This window comes from Halichondria panicea, chromosome 10 (genome assembly GCF_963675165.1).
Source record: "Halichondria panicea chromosome 10, odHalPani1.1, whole genome shotgun sequence".
NCBI classification, from domain to species: domain Eukaryota; kingdom Metazoa; phylum Porifera; class Demospongiae; order Suberitida; family Halichondriidae; genus Halichondria; species Halichondria panicea.
The window spans coordinates 4,713,854-4,735,670 of NC_087386.1; the positions used below are offsets into that span (position 1 = coordinate 4,713,854).

The 21,817-nt window shown below is 40.8% G+C and overlaps 1 protein-coding gene and 2 long non-coding RNA genes across 11 annotated transcripts; 1 reads left to right on the plus strand and 2 right to left on the minus strand.

Annotated features, from left to right (window-relative positions):
* Nucleotides 1–1,146: 1,146 nt before the first annotated feature.
* Nucleotides 1,147–10,884, minus strand: LOC135343074 (uncharacterized). Of its 4 annotated transcripts, XR_010397043.1 has the most exons (4): nucleotides 10,765–10,884; nucleotides 2,872–6,753; nucleotides 2,776–2,818; nucleotides 1,148–2,708 (listed from the first exon to the last, which is right to left on the minus strand). It is a non-coding gene; the product is annotated as an uncharacterized LOC135343074 (long non-coding RNA). The 4 variants fall into 4 exon arrangements; XR_010397041.1 differs by having other exon boundaries at nucleotides 1,147–1,369; nucleotides 2,499–6,753; XR_010397042.1 differs by having other exon boundaries at nucleotides 1,148–2,818.
* A 16-nt stretch (nucleotides 10,885–10,900) lies between these two features.
* Nucleotides 10,901–14,990, plus strand: LOC135343077 (uncharacterized). Of its 6 annotated transcripts, XR_010397052.1 has the most exons (5): nucleotides 10,901–11,113; nucleotides 11,474–13,542; nucleotides 13,599–13,675; nucleotides 13,810–13,868; nucleotides 14,450–14,990. It is a non-coding gene; the product is annotated as an uncharacterized LOC135343077 (long non-coding RNA). The 6 variants fall into 6 exon arrangements; XR_010397049.1 differs by having other exon boundaries at nucleotides 11,474–13,675; XR_010397053.1 differs by lacking the exon at nucleotides 13,810–13,868.
* A 4,971-nt stretch (nucleotides 14,991–19,961) lies between these two features.
* Nucleotides 19,962–21,592, minus strand: LOC135343068 (uncharacterized). Its single transcript, XM_064540022.1, has one exon. The coding sequence runs from the start codon at nucleotides 20,868–20,870 to the stop codon at nucleotides 20,034–20,036; it is 837 nt and encodes a 278-aa protein (XP_064396092.1). The 5' UTR covers nucleotides 20,871–21,592; the 3' UTR covers nucleotides 19,962–20,033.
* Nucleotides 21,593–21,817: the final 225 nt, after the last annotated feature.

Below are 21,817 nucleotides of genomic sequence, written 5' to 3' on the forward strand. Positions count from 1 at the left end.
CTGTTTGCTGTCATTCGATCCTAACGTTAAGGTCGTTACGGTGAAAAGTTATAACCTGTTTGCTGCTGTGCTCAATGCACGGGGCGAATGCTCTATGAGCATCTTGTTAAGACCCTTATAAGGATCTTAACAAGATGCTTATACATGTAAGAGCATTCAATGTAAGAGCACATGCAGGTTTATCTGATTACAGGAGTCATAACAAACCACCCATAAGAATTAAGCATGTACATGTACTAACTACACCATGCATATATGTATTGTAGCAAATACATGTATAGCCTCGTTCCCAGGCCGAGTTGTCTCCAAAATTACGCGCCAGTTAGCGACCTATAATTATAGCTGGGAACGAAAACTGGTGACCTATAGCGTTATTTTGGAGACAACTCGGCCTGGGAACGAGGCTATAAACATACATGTTGCAAAGGGAAGAACAGCAACTCCAGACCAAAAATTTCGAGGTAGCCAACCCTGCATGCGTGATAAAGATACGTTGAAGTGGACAACACTTCTGCTGGGACTTTTAAGAGAAGAACTTCAAAGAGTGTTATCAATTAAGGCATGCATAAGTCCATATTTTAGACTCACCTTTAGATTAAGATAAGAGTTATTCTATTGAATGTGTGTGTTTGGTGTGCATACACAAGCGTGTGTATATGGTAATGCTAAACTCATGATATACTGCATAAGTATATATTGCATGTGCACACATGATTAGGAGCTAGTCACCAGAAGTCTCATTATTTTATCAAAAATAGGAGGAGCGGCATAAAATCAGCAGTATACATTGCTATACAAAGCCAATCAAATTAAGATTGCAGTTTACTGATGTGAAACTCGCTGTGATAAGGCGTTGTGCACTGCAAAAACACTTTTGTTAATTTAACAAATAAAAGTTTGTCCCGGTGATGAATCTCACATGACAAAATAATATTTGTTAGAATGACAAAGGTAAAACAACCTACAATGTTTTGTCATTCAAGCAAAGAAATTATGTCAAAACAACAAAGTATTATGTCATCTGAATTTCACCAATTTATTGTACTTCTATGTCAAAATAGCAAAGTGAATGCTGAATTAACACTGCTATAAAGTGAATTTCTTTGTTAAATTAACACTATACATTTGTCATTTAATTAGTTGTTTTCTCGCGCACGTACGCACATGCAGAAGGTCAAACGGTATTAGAACAATGAGTTTATGATAGAATAAGATCACTGGATCACATGACACGCAGCACAATAATTTCTTCTGTCAGTAAATTGTTTTTAGTGTTCATCACTTAGCGTTTCTTGAAATTCCAGTACAGTGAACTGCAGGCGTTTCGTTTGGTTTCATGAACGCTACATCCCTCAGATCATTTTCGCCCCTACAGAACAAAAGATTGAAGTCACTATAGTTACCAACACATATGTAGTGCAAAATGTAAATAGTATAAGCTATCACCCCATGGACAAAGTTGACCAGTCGAAACCAGTGTAACTGACACGTGAGGACACATACACACAAAATCGTAAATCAGTATGCTAGCTATCACCCCATGGACAAAGTTGACCAGTCGAAACCAGTGTAACTGACACATGAGGACACATACACACAAACTTGTAAATCAGTATGCTAGCTATCACCCCATGGACGAAGTTGACCAGTCGAAACCAGTGTAACTGACACATGAGGACACATACACACAAACTCGTAAATCAGTATGCTAGCTATCACCCCATGGACGAAGTCGACCAGTCGAAACCAGTGTAACTGACACGTGAGGACACATACACACAAACTAGTAAATTACAATGCTAGCTATCATCCCCATGGACGAAGTTGACCAGTCGAAACCAGTGTAACTGACGCATGAGGACACATACACACAAACTGGTAAATTACAATGCTAGCTATCACCCCATGGACGAAGTTGACCAGTCGAAACCAGTGTAACTGACGCGTGAGGACACATACACACAAACTGGTAAATTACAATGCTAGCTATCACCCCATGGACGAAGTTGACCAGTCGAAACCAGTGTAACTGACACATGAGGACACATACACACAAACTGGTAAATTACAATGCTAGCTATCACCCCATGGACGAAGTTGATCAGTCGAAACCAGTGTAACTGACGCATGAGGACACATACACACAAACTGGTAAATTACAATGCTAGCTATCACCCCATGGACGAAGTTGACCAGTCGAAACCAGTGTAACTGACACGTGAGGACACATACACACAAACTCGTAAATCAGTATGCTAGCTATCACCCCATGGACGAAGTTGACCAGTCGAAACCAGTGTAACTGACACGTGAGGACACATATACACAAACTCGTAAATCAGTATACTAGCTATCACCCCATGGACGAAGTTGACCAGTCGAAACCAGTGCATGAAGACACGAACTCGTAAATCAGTATGCTACAGATAAAGGTCGAAACCAGGCCAGGGACAGTTGCCCTCTAGCTAGCTATATAGTTTTATGGAATCTGACATAACTTGCAAGTCGTTTCTTTGAAGTCGATGAAGGTGGTTAAGTAGACTCCTAGCTGGTACACATTGTGGGGCCGAGGTACGGTAAAATCTGCAGCTGGAAGAAACACGAGAACACATTTATTTAGCAATGAGCAACATAACTTAAATCCTTTTTCTTTGAAGCTGGTACATGGTGGAGTTATACGCCGATACGGTATAGCAGTGATTTGTAAACTGTGAATTCAGAGAGTTTTGGGATCATGTACATGCCATGCGCCAACAGCATGCAATGGAACTTAACTTTTTTCTTTGAGATGGTGGTACTATCTACTCTTTAAGAAAATCTGAAAGAGAGTATTGGGCAATAAGTTGAGTTTAGCAATGAGCACTGACTAACTTGCAATTGTCTTTTCTTTCAAGCTGCAGATGCAGGTGACTCTTGACTCCTAGATCCTAGCTGGTGTACATGGAACATGGTAGCCCAGGGCCAGGGGTACAGGCATGCAGTCAGTGATGGTATAAAGCTGCATGAGCAGCTGCAGTCTGGTGCAGCTGCAAGCACCATGTGCTAAGTATGTTTGAGGCCTTGCCCTGTTATTCCTGAACGCCCCCTCATGCCACGCCTATAGTTCCAGCTTAAAATTATAGTCTCGAGGCCAAACTCTCCTTATCAGAATCTGACCTCGAGACTAGCTAGAGTTAGAGACTAGAGAGAAGGTAGCCTCGATCCCAGGCCGCTCTTCAGGCCAGGCCTTGTGCATGTGAAGGAGGCTAGAGAGAAGGCTGCCTGCACTGCACTGCACTGAAGACTCTGGAGGCTCCTGACTTCTTCACTGCCACTGTAACTTACCATGCCCAGTCACAAGTCTCCAATTGCTACATACAACACAATTGAACATGAGCATGCAAAGATATAAGCATCAGGGCAACTGAGTAATCGAGTATAGGTTGAGTAGGTTGAAATCAGCGATGCAAACTTGCACGTATCTTTTAGTAGAGTTCTAGCTGTAACTTTATAATTTGTTATTGTCACACATTAATGTTAATTTGACAATGAACGATAACTTCCACTAAATGTGAGATCAACAACGCTTCGACAAAATGACAACACATGTGTTCAAATAACAATCTACCATTATAATAACAAATATTAATAGTTAGATAAACTATATTAATAGTTAAATAAACTATGATTTGTCATTATAACAATAATTGCAGGAAATTGACAAACGTTTTGTCAAGATAACATTTTGTGCCGGTAGCAAACTGTGTCACAATAACAAAAGTGTTTTTGCAGTGTGGTAGGCCATAAAATGCCTCGAATCAAACCTGTATATGGCTAGCCTATAAAAGCTATATAGCACTTCTGTAGGTAACGTGCAAGTTCAAGCTTCTTAGCCTTTGCTCGCTTCTATTCAACAAGAAATTACTTGGCTATATATTGATGCTGCAAACACAACCCTTCGGCATCCAGGTGAGAAGACTCAAGACACCCACCTCAGCGGACTACTATATTGGTGGCCGTCTACGCGACTCGGTTAATAAAATGTGCACTGTATGGGTACGCAACTGGCACCCAGAGCTAAGAACTATACTGAGTGGGCCAGCAATGATTATATAGGGCAAAAGATCTATTTAGCAATCTTTACAACCAACAGGTTAATTGGTACTACATATACACATGGGGACCTGGTGGTTGCCATAATTTTGTTTTACCACGCATGACTTTATCAGCAGGATGTGGTCAAGGTGGGTTAAGTACGTATAGCGTGTAATTTTCGTGGGGCAAAATATTCGTGGTTTTCGTGGTTGGAGGTCTGACCACGAATATTTTACCCACGAATGAAGCGACCTTGCCTACCTTTACCTGCAGTGCAAGCTCCAACCACGAAAATATTACCCACGAAATGTCTGAACCACGAATATTTTCTCCCCCAAAAATTACCCGCTATACGGTAAATGGGTAAGAGCTGAACACCAGTTTCTAAGCAATACATCCGCACAAATTAAGGCTCTCGGACTATATAACTGGGGCAGGGTGTAGTGTACGTGTATAGTGTGCATGGATGTGCATTGTGTAGGGTGTAGGGTTACTTTGGACATGCAGTACAAATCACTACAAGTTCAGTGTTCATTTCTGGTCAGGTAGTTATTTATTTTTTTTTTTAATAGGGAGTCGTAGTCCCTATTCCAAAGTTTTGTGCACATTTTAAGGGCAAACTTTGAGAATTTGTTTTTTGGTGTGGATCCCAAACAGGGGCAGCATATTCCAGTTTTGATCTCACAAGTGAGATGTAGAGTTGTCTTAAACATTCTAGTGACAAGTGGCCATAGAACTGTCAGTAAATTATACCAACCTGCTTGCAGGCATTTCTGCACATTCCTTCTATGTGTTTTGACCATGAGAGGTCATGAGAGATCCACACGCCAAGGTACTTGTAGTGGTCAACTTTAAGTAGGGGACCAGGAGATTGAATAGGATGGTAAAGAAGATCATCAGCATAGAACAAGAGACTTCCTTTATTTTGATGTAGATCAATGTCATTTATAACATGCATGCAGACACAGTACATTGAACTTGTAGTGATTCGTTGTAGTGATTCGTAGCGGTGTCCGAACCTCCTCTGGGTGTAGTTCAGTGTATATTAGTTCAGTGTCCGAACCTCCTCTGGGTGTAGTTTAGTATATATTAGTCCGAACCTCCTCTGGGTGTAGTTCAGTATATATTAGTTCATTGTCCGAACCTCCTCTGGGTGTAGTTCAGTGTATATTAGTTCAGTGTCCGAACCTCCTCTGGGTGTAGTTCAGTGTATATTAGTTCAGTGTCCGAACCTCCTCTGGGTGTAGTTCAGTGTATATTAGTTCAGTGTCCGAACCTCCTCTGGGTGTAGTTCAATGTATATTAGTTCAGTCCGAACCTCCTCTGGGTGTAGTTCAGTGTATATTAGTTCAGTGTCCGAACCTCCTCTGGGTGTAGTTCAGTATATATTAGTTCAGTGTCCGAACCTCCTCTGGGTGTAGTTCAGTATATATTTGAGTTCAGTGTATATTTGTAACATTTCATAACGTGCAGACACAGTAAATTGAATTTGCAGTGATTCATATATACCACATGTTTGACCTTCTCTGCACATGTGTGTAGAACTGGGTGTTATAATCATGTGCAGAAGAGGTCACATGCAGTAGGAATCACTATAGTGTTTTCCAGCAGGGCTGAACTTTTAGTGATTCTTATGGCCTCAAAATACAGAAAAAGTATACAGCACATGGTGTGTGTGCAAAGGAGGTTGGACTATAGGGTTATTTGCTCAGGTTACCATACAACTTACCTCTGGCTTTACTGAGCTTATAATATCTGGCTAGCTGTGTGGATTAGCAAGGGTTAGCAGTAATGTATCTAGCTTGCATAGGAATCTAGTAAAAAGTGTATGCACTGATAACAGAATGGAGGGGATTGCTGGGGATCATGCGCAGGTTGGTTAATGACTACTAGTATAAGTAGCCAGAGAGTCACAGAAAGTTTGCCTCCTAGTCTCCAATGACTATGAAAAACCAGCTAGAAGTAATCATTAATTGTCAACAAGCTCAGCTAAAAGTAGTAGTACATGGGTATAAATAACCTTCTGGTGTGTGTGTGTGTGTGTTTGTGTTGAAAGTAGATAAGGTTACCACAAAACACAGCAAATGTGCTTACTCTGCCACATCTTGCTACCACAGACAAGTGCATGGCCCTAGTCTAACAGCCACCAGCCATGCTAGCTATTGAGCCACCACCACATGAATCTAATTCCCACCACTTCTGAGAAAGGTAAATTCTAGGAAAGCAGGCAATGAATACACCCCCCCCCCCCCAAAAGGTGAGCTACAGGGCCAGGGATCCAGCATCAACTAGTGACCCTCCCACTAGAACACATGTACCACCACAGTAACAAAACCTAAATGCTAACCCTATAACCCTAGCCCTAACACTGTTGACTGCCTTTCAATGACACCTCATAATTATAGTACGTATATAGGGACAATCAAGAAGCACAGAAATTGCCTCTGAAACTAGACACTTTCCAGGTCAATTGTAATGAACTGAGGCCACCACTATAAGAGAACTCACAAGTACTCACAACCAACTCCACACCAACAAGACCCTCCTGAAAGGACACATCTGCTGAAGCCATAGCTACATCACCTTACCTATATGATATACTTACCTGTACTACAATAACGTTAAACAAGTAGCAAACGATAAGCTCTGATCCAGACCATATATTACTTTGATGTACACCTGTGTGTGTGCGTGTGTGATGGGTGTGCTGCTTAATTAACTTTCAACGTACCGTATAGCGCGAAATTTTCGCGGATTTCGTGGGTTACCAATCCTACATGAAAATTAAGTCCACGAAAATAGTTCTAATTACCTGTGTTTATTAAAGGCGTGGCTTCCGGTAAGCAGTCAAGCCCAGTCATTCCGCGAACATTGTGCAACGAAATGCTTTTAGAGGCCAATCCACGAAATATAAGTGCCTCAAAATTTTCGCGCTATACGGTATATAGAATGAAGCTAATCTTGGCCGATCTTACACTGGTTGTATGACAAACATACAATCCGACATGTAGCAAGTGCAGCTTAAGCTTAGTTCAAGCAAATAATGCCTGGCACAGTTTGTCAAACTACCTGTAAGGGTTAGCTAGATACATCCTTGTTCTATAGTAGGATCAAAAGTCTTACTAGGCATATGAATACATATAATGTTTATTGCATAAATACAAAACTACAATAGTAGCATGCTCCAGTGCAACACGTGTATATTTGTGTATATTTGGCCATGCTGGGCAATAACTAAATGTATACTCACATCATAAATTCATATTCCCACTGGTATAGTCAGTAAGCATTGTGCACACCCTGTGACGCTAAGCAACATATTATCGCTAAGCAACATATCACCTACCACATAATTATACTTACTATAATTATGTATTATTACTATAATTATATCAGGTGTCAATTGGTTAGGGTAATTAGCTTGTATGGGTTAGCACATACCCAGAGTGTTATAGTACAAGAATCAATATATAGGATCCCTACATATCCAGAGGAGGTATACGACAGGCAATTAGTCTTTGATTGAGCAATAATTATCCACCTACGTCGTAATCAAAGGCGTAATCAAAGGCTAATTACTTGAGCTGCACCACGCCTGTCGGACCTCCTCTGCTACATACCTATACAATTAATACACCTACCTATACAATACACCAAACCCATCTTCATTACCAAATGCACAATTCTATGTGCACAGCTTCTGGGTCTCCAAAGGTGCAAGTACCGTACCAAGTGGTCAGTGGATGTGTACCCAGGAAACTGGAGATTGAGAGAAGGAAGAGGCAGTACAACAGACAAGCCAAAGAGCTGGAAAATCTCTTGAAGCAGCACCATGTATCCACTCAGGTAGGTGGGGTATATAGGGGGAGGGAAGGGAGTTACTAAGAATAGAGCAAAATGCTACCTTATTCAAACACCGAGGTGTTCGCTTGCGGTATGTTTTGTTTTGCTTCACTGCAGCATGTAACACATTATGAATGTTTCACCATTGAGTACACAAGTTATCACAGTGGTATAATATTAGATTTGCGCACTGATAACTGAAACCTTGAAGTGGCTGCCATCAAATTACTCAAGCATGGAATTCATTCCAGAGAACCACAATCAAGTTTAACTGGCCTTGGGACTATTAGAGCTATGAATTTCACAAGAGAACCACAATCAAGTTTAACTGGCCTTGGGACTATGAATTTCACAACTAAACAAATAACCCAAGGCCATGGCATGTAGGAAGTAACCTCACCACATGAAATTTAATTATACCATGGTGTATTATGTTCAAGGCTAAAAAACTTACTTGCATGCATGCATGCACGTTGACCAGCTAGCTACAAAGTTGAAGGCAGCCTAAATAGACTCTGCATGTGAACTACAAATTAAGCTAGCAAAATTGTATTCATGCGAACTGGCGATGCTGCATGTATATGGGGAAGTATAATTAGTTTCTTTTCTTAAACCGCTGTGCATATATAATTATTATAGTGCCGCTGACCTAAAACTACAGTATGCTGTTCTCAAAGCTGTGCATGCTGTGGCTTGCATTTGTTCAGCAAACTGAATTACAACACCTATACTTATAAATATTTTATTGGCCGTTTTAGGCTTCATCACATATTAACTTGTTCTATACATGCTATAAATCACGCGGAGGGATTAGCACTTCAATGCTCTGGCTCTATAGTCTGCCAGTAACTTGTATATATAAGCTCGTCACATTAATTTTACGGGCTCAACAATAGATAGTATACAGACTTCTGCCAGGCTATCTTGAAAACTATGGACAGATGTATAAATTTAGTGTATAGATCTACCATGAAGTGATCCAAGTAGATCTATATAGATCTATCTCACTTTTACATCACGAATTGGCAGCCACCTACCCACAGCTAGCTGCATGTGGTCAGACTATGAGATATATTCAAGTATAGACTGTATATCCAATAACCCTTTTTGGTGTTGTGGGAGTAGAATGGGTAAAGATGCTTGCTGAGAGTTGTGACTTCTGAGCTCTGAATGTGGTAGCCACAAACAAGACAGCACCACTATATACACCTATATTAAATCTATAACCTATATAGACATTGGCCATTTCATACAACTGTTACAGCAATCCAATCGTGACATTCAGTCTGCATGTTGAACTCATCCATGCATGTACACAGAAGGGGTGCATATAGTGGATGTGATAGTACTGTGTTTGTACCATGGATATATATGTAGCCTCAACACAACAAGATAGTAGTTTTAAATTTGGCAGATTTTGTTTCATTGTCGAATAAAACCGAGAAAAATCTAAGAAGCTAAAAAGCTCGAACCTGCACGTTGGCCTAAATGTACACGCGGCTTTGACTCTAGGCTGTATAGACTCACTAAACCTCAAATTAACGTCGAGGGTTTGCACTTCAGTGCTCTAGTCTTTTTAGTGTTTACTCGCTTTTACTTGATAACAAAGCCTTAATTAACATCAAAATACTTGCTGTGTGTAAGCTACGATGCTGTAACAGCAGCGCTATGACGTCAAAATTACTTGCTGTGTGTAAGCTACGATGCTGTAACTGCAGCGCTTATGGCGTACAGGTGAGCAGGCTCAGAAATCACAAGAGACAGACAGACAGACAAACGAACAAACAAACAAACAGACTACTACAGTGCATCCAGTCTAGAGACAAATGTGTGTTGTACTTAAATGTAAATATCTAATGATCGGAACATTTCTAAGAGAATACAGACTATTTCCCTGCATTCAGAATCTTCATTTCAAACCAGCAATTTCTATTGAATGGAACTATAGGGGTTGCTTGGAACGGATAGAACCAAGAAAATCTGCTGATACCATTGTGTAGGTGAATGAATAAGCTACAATATATCCAAAAATGTTTCCATGACAACTTAATATAAGGTGGTGGGTTTGTGGTGATTAATAAAACAGTACACAATTGTTATTATAGTGGGTAAATCGGTTAGAGAGAAAAAGGCCAATGGTTTGCGGCTAAAGTTTGGAACTTTGTCACAACATCTGTAGATAGTTTGGCTATCTTATAAAGGTTCGATGTTGCTTAAATATCTACACATCCTCCGCAGTGCTTAGCTTTTAGTGCCGTTTCGGTTAGGGAGAAATTTGAAGAAAATCTTACGGCTAAGGTGCAAAAATTACACATGCAGAGTAAGCTTTGTCTAACTTCTGATAAAAAAAATTTGTCCAGTTCTGGAGATAATTGATGTTACACACATTTTTTTTACGATCACCCCCATTTTCCCCTAAAATGATTTCCCACTACAAACAACTTTGGGGTAATATTTTTGGATGATGTTGTAGCTTATTCTTTCACCTATAGATCTACTACACAATGGTATCAGCACAAAAATGTTCCAATGTTGAGAATGAATCAATTAGTGAGATACATTTAAGTACAACTACACTCACATCTACTCGATGCACTGTATATAACCCATGGCCAGCCCAAGAAAAAATAACGAATATTTTACTCCACAAAAATGACCCGCTATATGATTATGCTGTGGATCCGATCCACAGCATAATCGTATAGCGGGTCATTTTCGACAACACTGTTAATTATGAACCTAATAGCTATAATTATACGAATGCACAACCCACCTAATTCATGCATGTCTAGTAGACGGAGAGTGTTCCCATGCAATGAAAACATTAATACCCCGAATGTAAATTACATGTGGGGTGAGAGGGAAATTTTGCCACAAAATCTTTTGCTTCAATAAGGCCACTGTTAGTTGCATACTTGTTTCAGCATAGTTTAACAGGGATTGGAAACGGGATCACGTGCGACAATGACTCCCAACGTTGCCTCTTGAAACCATCAGTGTTACGGTTCAGAGTGCGATAGGCAGTGGGCGTTAACCTCCAGCAGCAACTAAAACCATGCTAAAACTCCTCTTCTCCAGCTTCTAAAGTTAGGCTGAGTACAACCCAGCCTATAAATCTCTAGTGTTCATCATTTGGAACCACATTAGTTGTGAATTTGTCCAAGTTTGAGTTTCAAGACGACCCTACAACACTTTTGTGAGTTTTTATATGCTTTTTCTCCCTAGAACCAGAGTTTAAATAATCTTTAACCTAGAAAAAGTATATAGTGTTTCAAAGTATTACATTAGTGATTGTAATGAGCCACAATGGTGTTGATTGAAAAACATGTGTTGCTGATTTCAAGTATCAACTACGCTAATTAATTTATGTGTTTATTTGTACCTCTATGCAGAGGTGAAGAGGTTATAATTTCACAATTTTTAGTTATAGGCCAAGCATAGGAATAGGTTCATCGTAATGTCTTATTTCTATGATCTGAATGCATTCTTGTGAGAAGTTACACCTTGCTCAATTTAGTAGGTAAACGTTGAACATGTCGACCATTAGTGTATGCAGATATGCCTTGAAGACCCAAATTCCAACATCATCAGGCAAATACATGAAAGAAATAACTTCAGAAAGATTATGGGATCCCTATATAAGTTAAAAAGTCATAAAAGAACAAGAAAGTTTTTTCGTAGTTTTTTTGTTTTTGTAACTTTTCTATAAAAGCTTCATTTCAGTTTATATTTCACAAAAATGTCATAAATATCACATAATAATGGCCAATAGACAGTTGATATTTCCAAATGGCCAACAGGCATAATAATTATAATTTTGTCTTTATAGAGCCTATAGTGTCTTAGGTGAGATCCAGAGGAGAGTTTTGCTCAATCTGGCTGATGCTACAAGCTCTCTCCTACAGCATGTATGCAGGAACGATCACATTTGCTGCTCATCAGCCCTGTCTTCTGTCTTTACCATTATTTTATGCCTAACTGACGAAAATACACAAAAGGCTGAACATAAAATAGTTAAAATTTTTTTACGGACTGGCTTTTTGGTGCACAATTAGCCTCGATTCCAAGCCGCTGAGAAAGGCGCACTATTCAAGGGGCTGGAGTCGAGGCTAGTGCACAATGCAACTTGAACATGCTGGTACATGGTAAAATAATGCAATGTCAACAAAAAAAAGGACTTTGACCTCAAATAATGGCTGACATCAGTAGGACAGGAGTAGTTGGGCGTGGCCCCACCCTGGATGCGCCTACGTTCGCGTCCAGGGTGGGACCACGCCCAACTAATTGAACATGGATTCACACTCCACAAGTCGGCCTTCTAAGATGCCCTAGCACTACGCTATGGCTATGGCTGGACCCCAACTCGCTTGCCCTCCAAATGCGACTGTGGCAAAAACTTCAATGTGGAGCATGCTCTCTCCTGTGCCAAAGGAGGGTTTCCTACGTTAAGGCATAATGAAATAAGAGATACCACAGCATCCCTTCTCACGGAAGTATGCAGTGAAGTGTGTGTAGAGCCCAACCTACAACCTGTGAGCGCGGACCAACTCAACGGGGCCTCAGCGAACAGCCAAGAAAACGCACGTTTGGATATATCGGCCAATGGTGTCTGGGGGGGAAGATTCCAAAAAACATACTTTGATATGAGTGTTTAACCCCCTCGCCCCCTCCAGCAGAAACCAGTCACATGCAGCAACATACAGAAAACACGAACTGGAAAAGAAACTGGCTTATCAGCAAAGAGTCCAGGAACTTGAACACTCCTCTTTCACACCGTTAGTTTTATCCGTTACAGGAGGCATGGGCGTAGAAGCATCACTCTTCTACAAACGCCTGAGCTCACTACTTGCCCAGAAATGGGACATCACCTACAATAAAACTCTATGCTGGCTAAGATATCGCCTAACGTTCTCCCTCCTACGCTCAGCCATCCAAGCAATTAGAGGCGCTAGATCGTCGGTGGGACATGCAGCCAGGACACCCATTGAGATCGACCTGATCTCAGCAGAATCCCATCTCACAGGATAGTAATTAATATTAACAATAATTATCTACTATTTTACACGTACCCTTGTCATACATGCCATTCCTATAATATATTTATTTTTACCCCACTTGGGCCTGAAAAAAAAAATTGAGGAGGTCCTCCGAGATGTGCTGCCTGGAATTGTTATTATGCCTCGAGGCGTAGCCGCACGAGGGATACCGTAAAGCTGACTGTGTGTGTGTCTGTTCCAGCTGTAACTGCTCAACGGTTGCAATGCGACGAAAGCTAACAGCTTCTATAGGCTTCTAGCCACGTTCTCTTGGATTTTGATTCGTGGATTAGCAAACTAAAGCTTCTTTCTCGAGTTATGGCTAGTTTGACTCACATTGAAGGCTGTTGCAGTCTCTTCAGAATCTTTCATAGCATCATCAGTCCGCACAAACTTTCTATTCAACATATGAGTTAGCCTTGCACTAAAGCGCTAGCTTTTTGTTAGCTACAATACTCAGAAAATATCTAGCAGTAGCCATTTGTGAAATTGATCTCTTTGGACACACCCGTTAATTATTCCTATGGATGTAATGCGCATGCGCGCTCATTCCGATCCAGTGGCAGAATCATCTTTGTCTGAAGGCCTGGTAAGCCACAAAACACTACCATATAACAATATAGATAACAATATGCATGTACACAGGTCTTTTCTTCTTAGATATTTTATACACTGAACTACAGATCCTGGAAGAATCAATTTTCTTCTTTCTTGAGGTCCTGGTAAGCCACATAGATTTAATACAACAATAGATGCATGTAAATAAGTCTTTTCTTCTCAGTGACTTTATATAGATAAACTAACTTTAATATAAAATTCATTATAGAAACTAATATAACACTCTAATACTTTTCAGCGAAAGCAAAAACATGGCGAGAGGCATTAGCACAGCGCCAGCTTGAACACTAGTTATTGGTAAGCAGTCTGCTTATTAGAAGGAATTGTTATTGGTAAGCAGTCTGCTTATTAGAAGGCTATACATTACTGTAACAGTGAGAACTGAATGCATGCATGGTTACCACATGTATAATAGTCTGGTCAACATCATTATGTGATCACAGATACGTGTAGCTAATTATTAAAGTATGCGTTTGTTTTGCTTATCCAAACATAATGGGGACATCCAAGTTAAGTCATGTTTCATGTTTATGTCATGCACTGCTGCACTTTCCTTGTTTCTTTAACTTCTGTCTTATACCCATGCACTGCTGGTTTTCCCCACAAGTTTCACAGCAATCATTGTACTAATTATGTAGACAGTCAGGGTGTCATACAGGGGGGGGAAAGGGGGGATATCCCCCCCTAGCTCCAATTTCCCCCCCCCTTTCAATTATGACTGAGTGTCCATAGCTGGGTATTGAAATAATGGTTGACCTTTTTTTAGCAACATTTTCTGGTTACTTTTCTCATTTCCCCCCTCTACTTCAAAATCCTGTATGACACCCTGACAGTGCATTATTATAATTATAGTGCAGTGCATTTGATTACTTTTGCAGCCAAACGAAGAGAAAAGGAAGCAGAGAGACTGTCTTTGTATCCAGCACCAGTACTAAAATCAAAACAAAAAGATCTCATTCCATCTACTGCCTCTGATTCTGAAACAGAAATTGAACATGATGTTCCATTCTCCCACCAACTCAACACTGGTAGTGGCTTTGGTACTGAGAATACACTTCCTATTTCTGAGCAGAATATTGGGGTCACTGTGAGCGAAGAAAAGGATATGCAAACGCTCAGCAAAGACCAAATTCAAGGTGATGAAGTGCAAGCCCTGAGTAGAATGGATGGCGATAGGGGTAAAGAGAACCCAACACCAAACGGGGAGTTGCTATCTGATGTGAATAATGGCAGCAGAGATGTTGTGTGTGGAGAAAAAGAAGATGTATATCTGTCTATTGTTCAGTAACCCTCAACAATCAACCATTTAGTGATAGAGAAACTGATGTGATGTGTACATGAAGTATCAAATTATAAATTGTTACGTAGCCTTTACTTACGAAATCATTATGTTTCCCTGCTGTCATTTGAAAACATTGAAGTCTCTAAAAACAAACCAGCGCGATGCCGGAGTTTGTGATCACCTTATATAATAGATACTATCTTGCGCATGCTATTACATTTCTTTAACTGAACAATCGGTCGACTGTTCCTGCATGCATGGGGCTAGCCTATAATGTAATTATGGGAACAACAGATGTGACAGGGGAGAGAGTGAGAGGGCGCTATATAGTCTGTTCACCGTTAGACAGATAACTTTCCTAATTTTCTGATGCGGTTTGAGAAGTACTCGAAGATCCATTTGCATGACACAACATCCACATGCAGAGATTAGCCAGATAATATACTTAATTAACCCCAACTCACATGATCATCCCTATCAAACATCCATGCATGCATGCATGGTTTATAATTATGTATCATCTTGATTTATATTTTTATATCTTATGAAGTAAAGTACAGTATTGTATACTCCCACAAACAGTTTTCACCAAGGAAAATACGGTCACGTATTATGATTGTTATTTGCACTAGGCAAATTAGGTTTTTGCTTGTCTAAAATTATATTAAGCTAAATATTAACATAATGTGATCATTTGTTTTTAAACAAAATGGGGGGCCTCCAACTATTCGTTGTGTTTACAAAAGCATGCATGGGATTGCCCGGCCGGATTCATGCATGCAGGGAATAATAATTTATTTGTTATATACAATTACCTTGTTGATTTTTCAAGTTCTTGCTTACTATACTGATAACTGTACATGCATGGGTATTACTATTGGTGTAATCCCTATAGAAACATCTATACATGCACTGTGATGATTTAAGTTGCTTATTGTTGCATATAGCAAAGTTAACCTAGATATAATACTGAATTATAGCTATATATATGCTATTATGTATACACCATTAGTCAAGCAGTGATAATTATTTCCCCTCCCTGTATATGGTGGGCCGTTTGTTTCAAAATTCAAATGTTATATTTTCATTCAAATTACAATACATTCATTCAAGATGCATATACAGTATTCATTCAAGACCTGCAATTGTCATTCAAGATTTTAATGCATTCAAGTCGACAATAATTATTCAAGATATCATGCATGCATATACAGTCATTAAAACACAACATTTAAGAGATGTCCTTTGCTTAATGCTCAAAACTCGAAGGTCGGCAACGAACCCCTGACCTCTTGTTAATTTTCGTTAATCAATGTCATGTTTCTGGTTTGGGAATCACCTTACCACTACTGAGGGAGGGAGTTGATTATTGTGAACCCCATTTCCTGTTAATTAAAACAACTACACCATGCAATAAAACCACAAAGTGTGGCTAAAGTCATCTGAAATTATGCATGTTTATGCATCCATCAAAATCTTGAATCTTGAATGAATAATCTTGAATGCTCTTGAATGAAAATTGCACATCTTGAATGAATGTATTGTGATTTGAATGAAAATGTAACATTTGAATTTTGAAACAAACGGCCCACCATACCTGTATACCTCCTCATGCATGCATGGCTATACATTTGCATGTGGTTTGTTTTGATTCCTATAAGAGCTGTGATGATTCCTGGAACTTTTAATTGAAATGAGATTCACAGCCTGACTATATTTATAGACTATAATTATTTCTGTATTTTGAGTGGGCAGATCAAAGGAAACACTGTGCCAATATCTGCCATAATTATGGCACAGGTCAAGCCTTGAACTGTGCCACTATCTAAATACTGGCATAGTATGGCTGAAGTTACCTCTAAAGCCCACCATCCACCCAGTAACCTGAAAGGGTCCCTTTTATCCCTTCCGTTCAGCCACACACAATCTGGAACAGTTCCATCACTTTAGTTTGCATCTGAGCCCAACCCACCAAATTAGCTTGATGTTATCTCCGCCCCCAATGAAGTGGCTAATGGCTTGTAGATATGGGCGTGGGTCAATGGCTGTGCACAAACTAACCATCGATTTTATGCCTTGCTGCTGCCTCGATGGAAGTATGTGTGGCCTTTAAAAGCTGCACTCTGGTCAACTAAGCTGCTTAGCAAGCATGTAGACTATTGTAGAGCTTGTGTCCACTTGTGAAGTGCCTGTGTACACAAATGGCTTGCTGCTTCCTCTTCGAAAATATTCTATGGCTACCAAGATAGTCCAGAGGGTCTACCAATGGATACTACTCAGTCCATAGATACACGAAAGAAAGGGATAGGCAACGCCCAGCACTTCCGTTGGATGAGGCGAGTTGCTAAAAAGGGGCGTGTAATGAGCAAAAAGGGGTGCGTGCACTCAAAATGTCAGTAAAGATATTAATAGTTTGTAGTATTATAGCAAACTGTGCTCTTGAGGAGACACCAGATACACTTAGACATAGGCTATTAATCTTTTAGAGCTACTATATGCAAAGTGATGAGAAAGTAAGCTCCAAAGGGGGTGTCAGTACACTCTACAAACCATAGCAGGTCTGTTCCCAAGTCCTTCAAATGCCATCTCTTCGATCACACAATACAGATAAAGATACTTGTGTTCCACTTTCTAATACCTAAACTGTATCTTAGAGCACTTCAAACTAGATTACCATGTACAGTCAGAGCAGGAGAGGTACGCAAACTTTCTGGACTTTGGACAAACGTTTCATGGTGCTGCTACTACTTTGCTGCATTGAGAGCTGGAAAATATGCTTTGTTCCATGCAGTTATAAACACACTTTAATTCTGTGAAACTTACATGTTATAATATTATTTCATATTGGAGATAGAGGTACATAAACTGACAAATTGGTGTTTTTTCACACAAATCAAGCTGAATAAAAGAAAGCTCGGCACTAAGGCCACTCCAAGTGACACTCTGGTTTCTGGTCCTGAAGTTTTTCTAATTGCATGCGGGCGGGCGGCTTTTCTCATTATGTCATTATCAATTTCACCCATTATTTTGCAAATGAATATCATTATCACACTATTTTGTACCACATGGACCATTCTGCGCATGCGTAGTAGAAATAATGAGATAGAAATCCAATAATGAGATAGAAATCCAAGAATAAAATTTGATGCGGGCGGTGGACCAGAAACCAGAGTATCACTTGGAGTGGCCTAACATAGCAGCTGTAGCTATCAGTAGTGCTGGGTGTATGTGCGCATGATGCCTGATTGCTTTGAATTTCTCTTTTAGGCCCCCTACGAGAAAAATAAGCAGATATAGGGATCAATGTGTACTTTCTTGAGCGCAACTCTCGCCTCCAACCAGAGGGTGTGACGTCACACACTGCATTTACCTAGTATCACGTCCTACATGCTGTATATAGCGGATAATTTTCGGGCAGCAATATTGAGATATTTCGTGGATAATATTTTCGTGGTTTGGAGCTTGTACTGCAGGTAAAGGTAGGCAAGGTCGCTTCATTCGTGGGTAAAATATTCGTGGTCAGACCTCCAACCACGAAAACCACGAATATTTTGCCCCACGAAAATTACACGCTATATGGTAGCTTGCTTTTTTTTTTTACGTGTCCTAATTGAACAGCTCAGCAGAACTTCAAAGGATAATCGCATTCATGATACTATCCAATCTGCCACAGAATCCAATATCATGCAACATTCACAAGTTGATAGCACGCTCCCTCCCAGATTGTTGTTGTAAAATATACAACATTTTGACCGGTAAAGGGGTATATACAGTATAACACTGCATGTTAAACAGATTCAGTGGTAGGCAGAAAACGTTTTTCATGTGTCTGGTGCATTCCACAGCCACCACAAGTAGCATCAGGATTAGGACTCTCCAGGTCTTGAGCTGCCTGTAGTATTAGACACACGCTGTCATCAGCATGAGAATCCTCAGCAGTCATGTCTATGCTCAAATAGTCTACAGCTCCTTTAAAACTACTGCTGAAGGATCTATACAAAGCTAAAATAATCTAGCATAATTTGTATAATCACTTAGAATATTATTGTAGATCTAACAATATACGACAAATGAACTTACATATTTTCTTTTATGTAGACATCTAGTTGTGCGCACAACATTGGATATACCGGTAGTGTCTCAGTAGTGCCTTTGCCTAGCCTCGTTCCCAGGCCTTACTTTTTCTTGCTGTTGTCACTGTTCATCCATAAACATAAGAAATACATAGTGAGGCAGCAAAGAAAGAAATGGGCATACAGTTAAGAAAACGTAAGGCCTGGTTTGGGAAATCGCGTGATCCACAAGGATTTTTATGAACGTGGGCGATATGTAGCCCACAATCGTGACGTAAGGTATTCTCCCACGCATTCCGAGTAAGACTGTACTGTACTGCACTGAGACAACCACCAAGCTGTGCTGCAAGTCAGATCAGAGAACCAGCGTGGCCAGCTCTGGTGGCAGTAGCTACCTGCTATATGATAATGATGACTAAGCTATTCTACTATAGCATGTAGAAAGACACAAGAAAAGGTAATAGTGATAGAATCTAAACACACAATCTAGACTAGTAGATCATCTAGCTAAGCCTAAGGTATAGCTAGCTATAGTGCTTGCAAACTTCCAGTTCCAAGTCCATGTCCAGCTTGCAGCAGGCAAAGTTTTACTAGTCGTAGACCTCTGCGTGGGCAGTCCAACATCTCTAGCTCAGTATGCCCACGCTCATTTTCACCCTTCTACCACCCTTCTACCCTCACGCGACTTCCCGATACAGGCTCTCCTTTTTCCTAACTTTACGTCTATTTCTTTCTTTATTCCTCCAATTAATACCGTATTTTATCTCATTGAACGAATAATACAGTATTTTATCTTATTGAACGATTGTGATAAAGAACAGAAAAAGGAGAGCCTGTGTAGAGGCTAGCCTTTGCCCTCGAGGCCTGCGGCTATAAAGTTACTACTGAGCCAATATATCCCATGTGGCACTCTAGTCTCATGGATCAGCCCCCTCCTTAGCCTCGATTCCCGGCCGCTTGAACAAGGCGGCCTGGTATACCTTTTTTTTTTTTTTTTTTTTTAGCCTTTATGGCGAAACGAGTAGTTAAGGTAAGTACAAACGGGTAGACAGATATAAATCGAAATCTAAGTAAGGTAAAGATATGAAGAACAAACATATAGTAAGTTTAGGTATGCCCATCAAGCACAGGTGATAGAGTTGGTGACCTGTGAATGAGCATGGAAGCATTCCCTCGCCAAAGGGCTATGCTGACTCTCCCAAAGAGGTGTTTAATGGTGACTGAGTCTCGGTCCGCGCCTGAGCGGAGACAAATTGACCGGCCGATATCACGAATGGTTGAGATGAAGTCCTCTGCTAAGCCTCCCAGGGTTTCGGCCACAAGGGGAATGCATGTCATACCCACAGACCTGCAGCTGGGGAGATTGGAAGTCAGCTTACGCTGGACCCCCACTTGGAGAGCGTGGCCCTGGGTCCTTGCAGCCTCAGACAGTGTGAGAGACTGGAGAGGAGAAATGACATGGACGTCAAGAGCCGCTGGACGACCATTGATCCAGTTGGGGAGGAGGACGTCTGCAGGGCGAGAAGCCGAGTCAGGAACAAGCCCTGTAGTTTCTCTTGAGGGGCCCAGAGCAGCAGACTGAGCCGCTTTAAAAACAACGTCACGGACGGCGTTGTGACGGCTGATACGGTCACTGTTGCCTCCACATCCCACCTGGTGGTCACCAAGGGAGTCAGCAACACCATGACACTCAGGGCAGGTGAACTGGTCATTGTGCAGCGGGACCCCTAGCCAGTAACACAGGCAAGAGCGAAACTCCCTATCTTGGAGGTGAAGCCCGAGTGAGGGAGAAGGGATTACGTTCAGCCAGTCCTGAGCGTGAGGGAGACCAGTGGAGAGGGCCAGTGCTCGTGACCTAGTGGTGGGGGCCGAGGCTAACAGGCTCTTTAGTAAGGATTCATCAATAGCAGCAGAGAGGGCTCCCTGTCTGAGGGGTATGTCCATGTCGTTCAGAGTCTGCCTGGTATACCTTGTATGCGCATGCGCAAAATAATTGACAACAATTTCATCATACAAATTGTAAAAAAACGGACAAAGTTACAAAAGGGAATAATACGTATGACAATGTGACCACAATGGCAGCTTTCAGAGACACTAATCAAAGTAGAATAATTATGCTGCAGCAGTGTTGCTTCTTCTAGCTCTGTTTATCAAAGAGACAGTTCAAGAAAGCCTCCCAGACAGCTAGAGCTGCCAGCTAGGAAGAGTGGTGGACTCTTTAATACATCAGTAGATCTTGAGTGAATAACTTCCTGAGTGTCGAGTTAAAGCTTATTAAAAGCTTTTAGGAGTAATCATTAGCTTCTTTATCTTCAGCAATGACTTCTTGTCGAACATAAAGGCAAGATTTAGTAGCAGAACACTTGCCTGGTCTATATTACCACAGCCTCATCAGGGGACCCACAGGAACACATCATGCCTTTCCTATAACATCTGTAGCCTTACAGTGTAGGGTGTCGTTAAGTAGAGACTTGGCTTGATACAATAAAGGGCGTAAGAACTCAGTCATCTTTACACAATACTTCTATGTAACGAACTGTAAAATCAGAATACAAATAGTATACGGTTTATTTTACTGACAGTATCCACAAATACACGGATTACCCCCTTTTTGGGGTAATGTACACACATGCGCATACAAGGTATACCAGGCCGCCTTGTTCAAGCGACCGGGAATCGAGGCTACCCCCTCCTGAGAAGGGGTCTGAGCACTCTTGTCTTGAGGTCATTTCACAGTGGAATGTGCCAGACCAATGGAATGTAATCAATTCCTGACCTTACGCCCCCGCGTATTTGTTAATTGTACAAAGCGTCAAGCGCAGGCATCTCTCTATTTCTGAAGAAGGTGCTTCAATCTATTACATGTATGTCTTTTGCCTGTGGTGCTAACT

Coding starts and splice junctions, on each gene's coding strand:
- LOC135343068 (XM_064540022.1), bottom strand. CDS start 20,870: ATGGACATACCCCTCAGACAGGGAGCCCTCTCTGCTGCTATTGATGAA.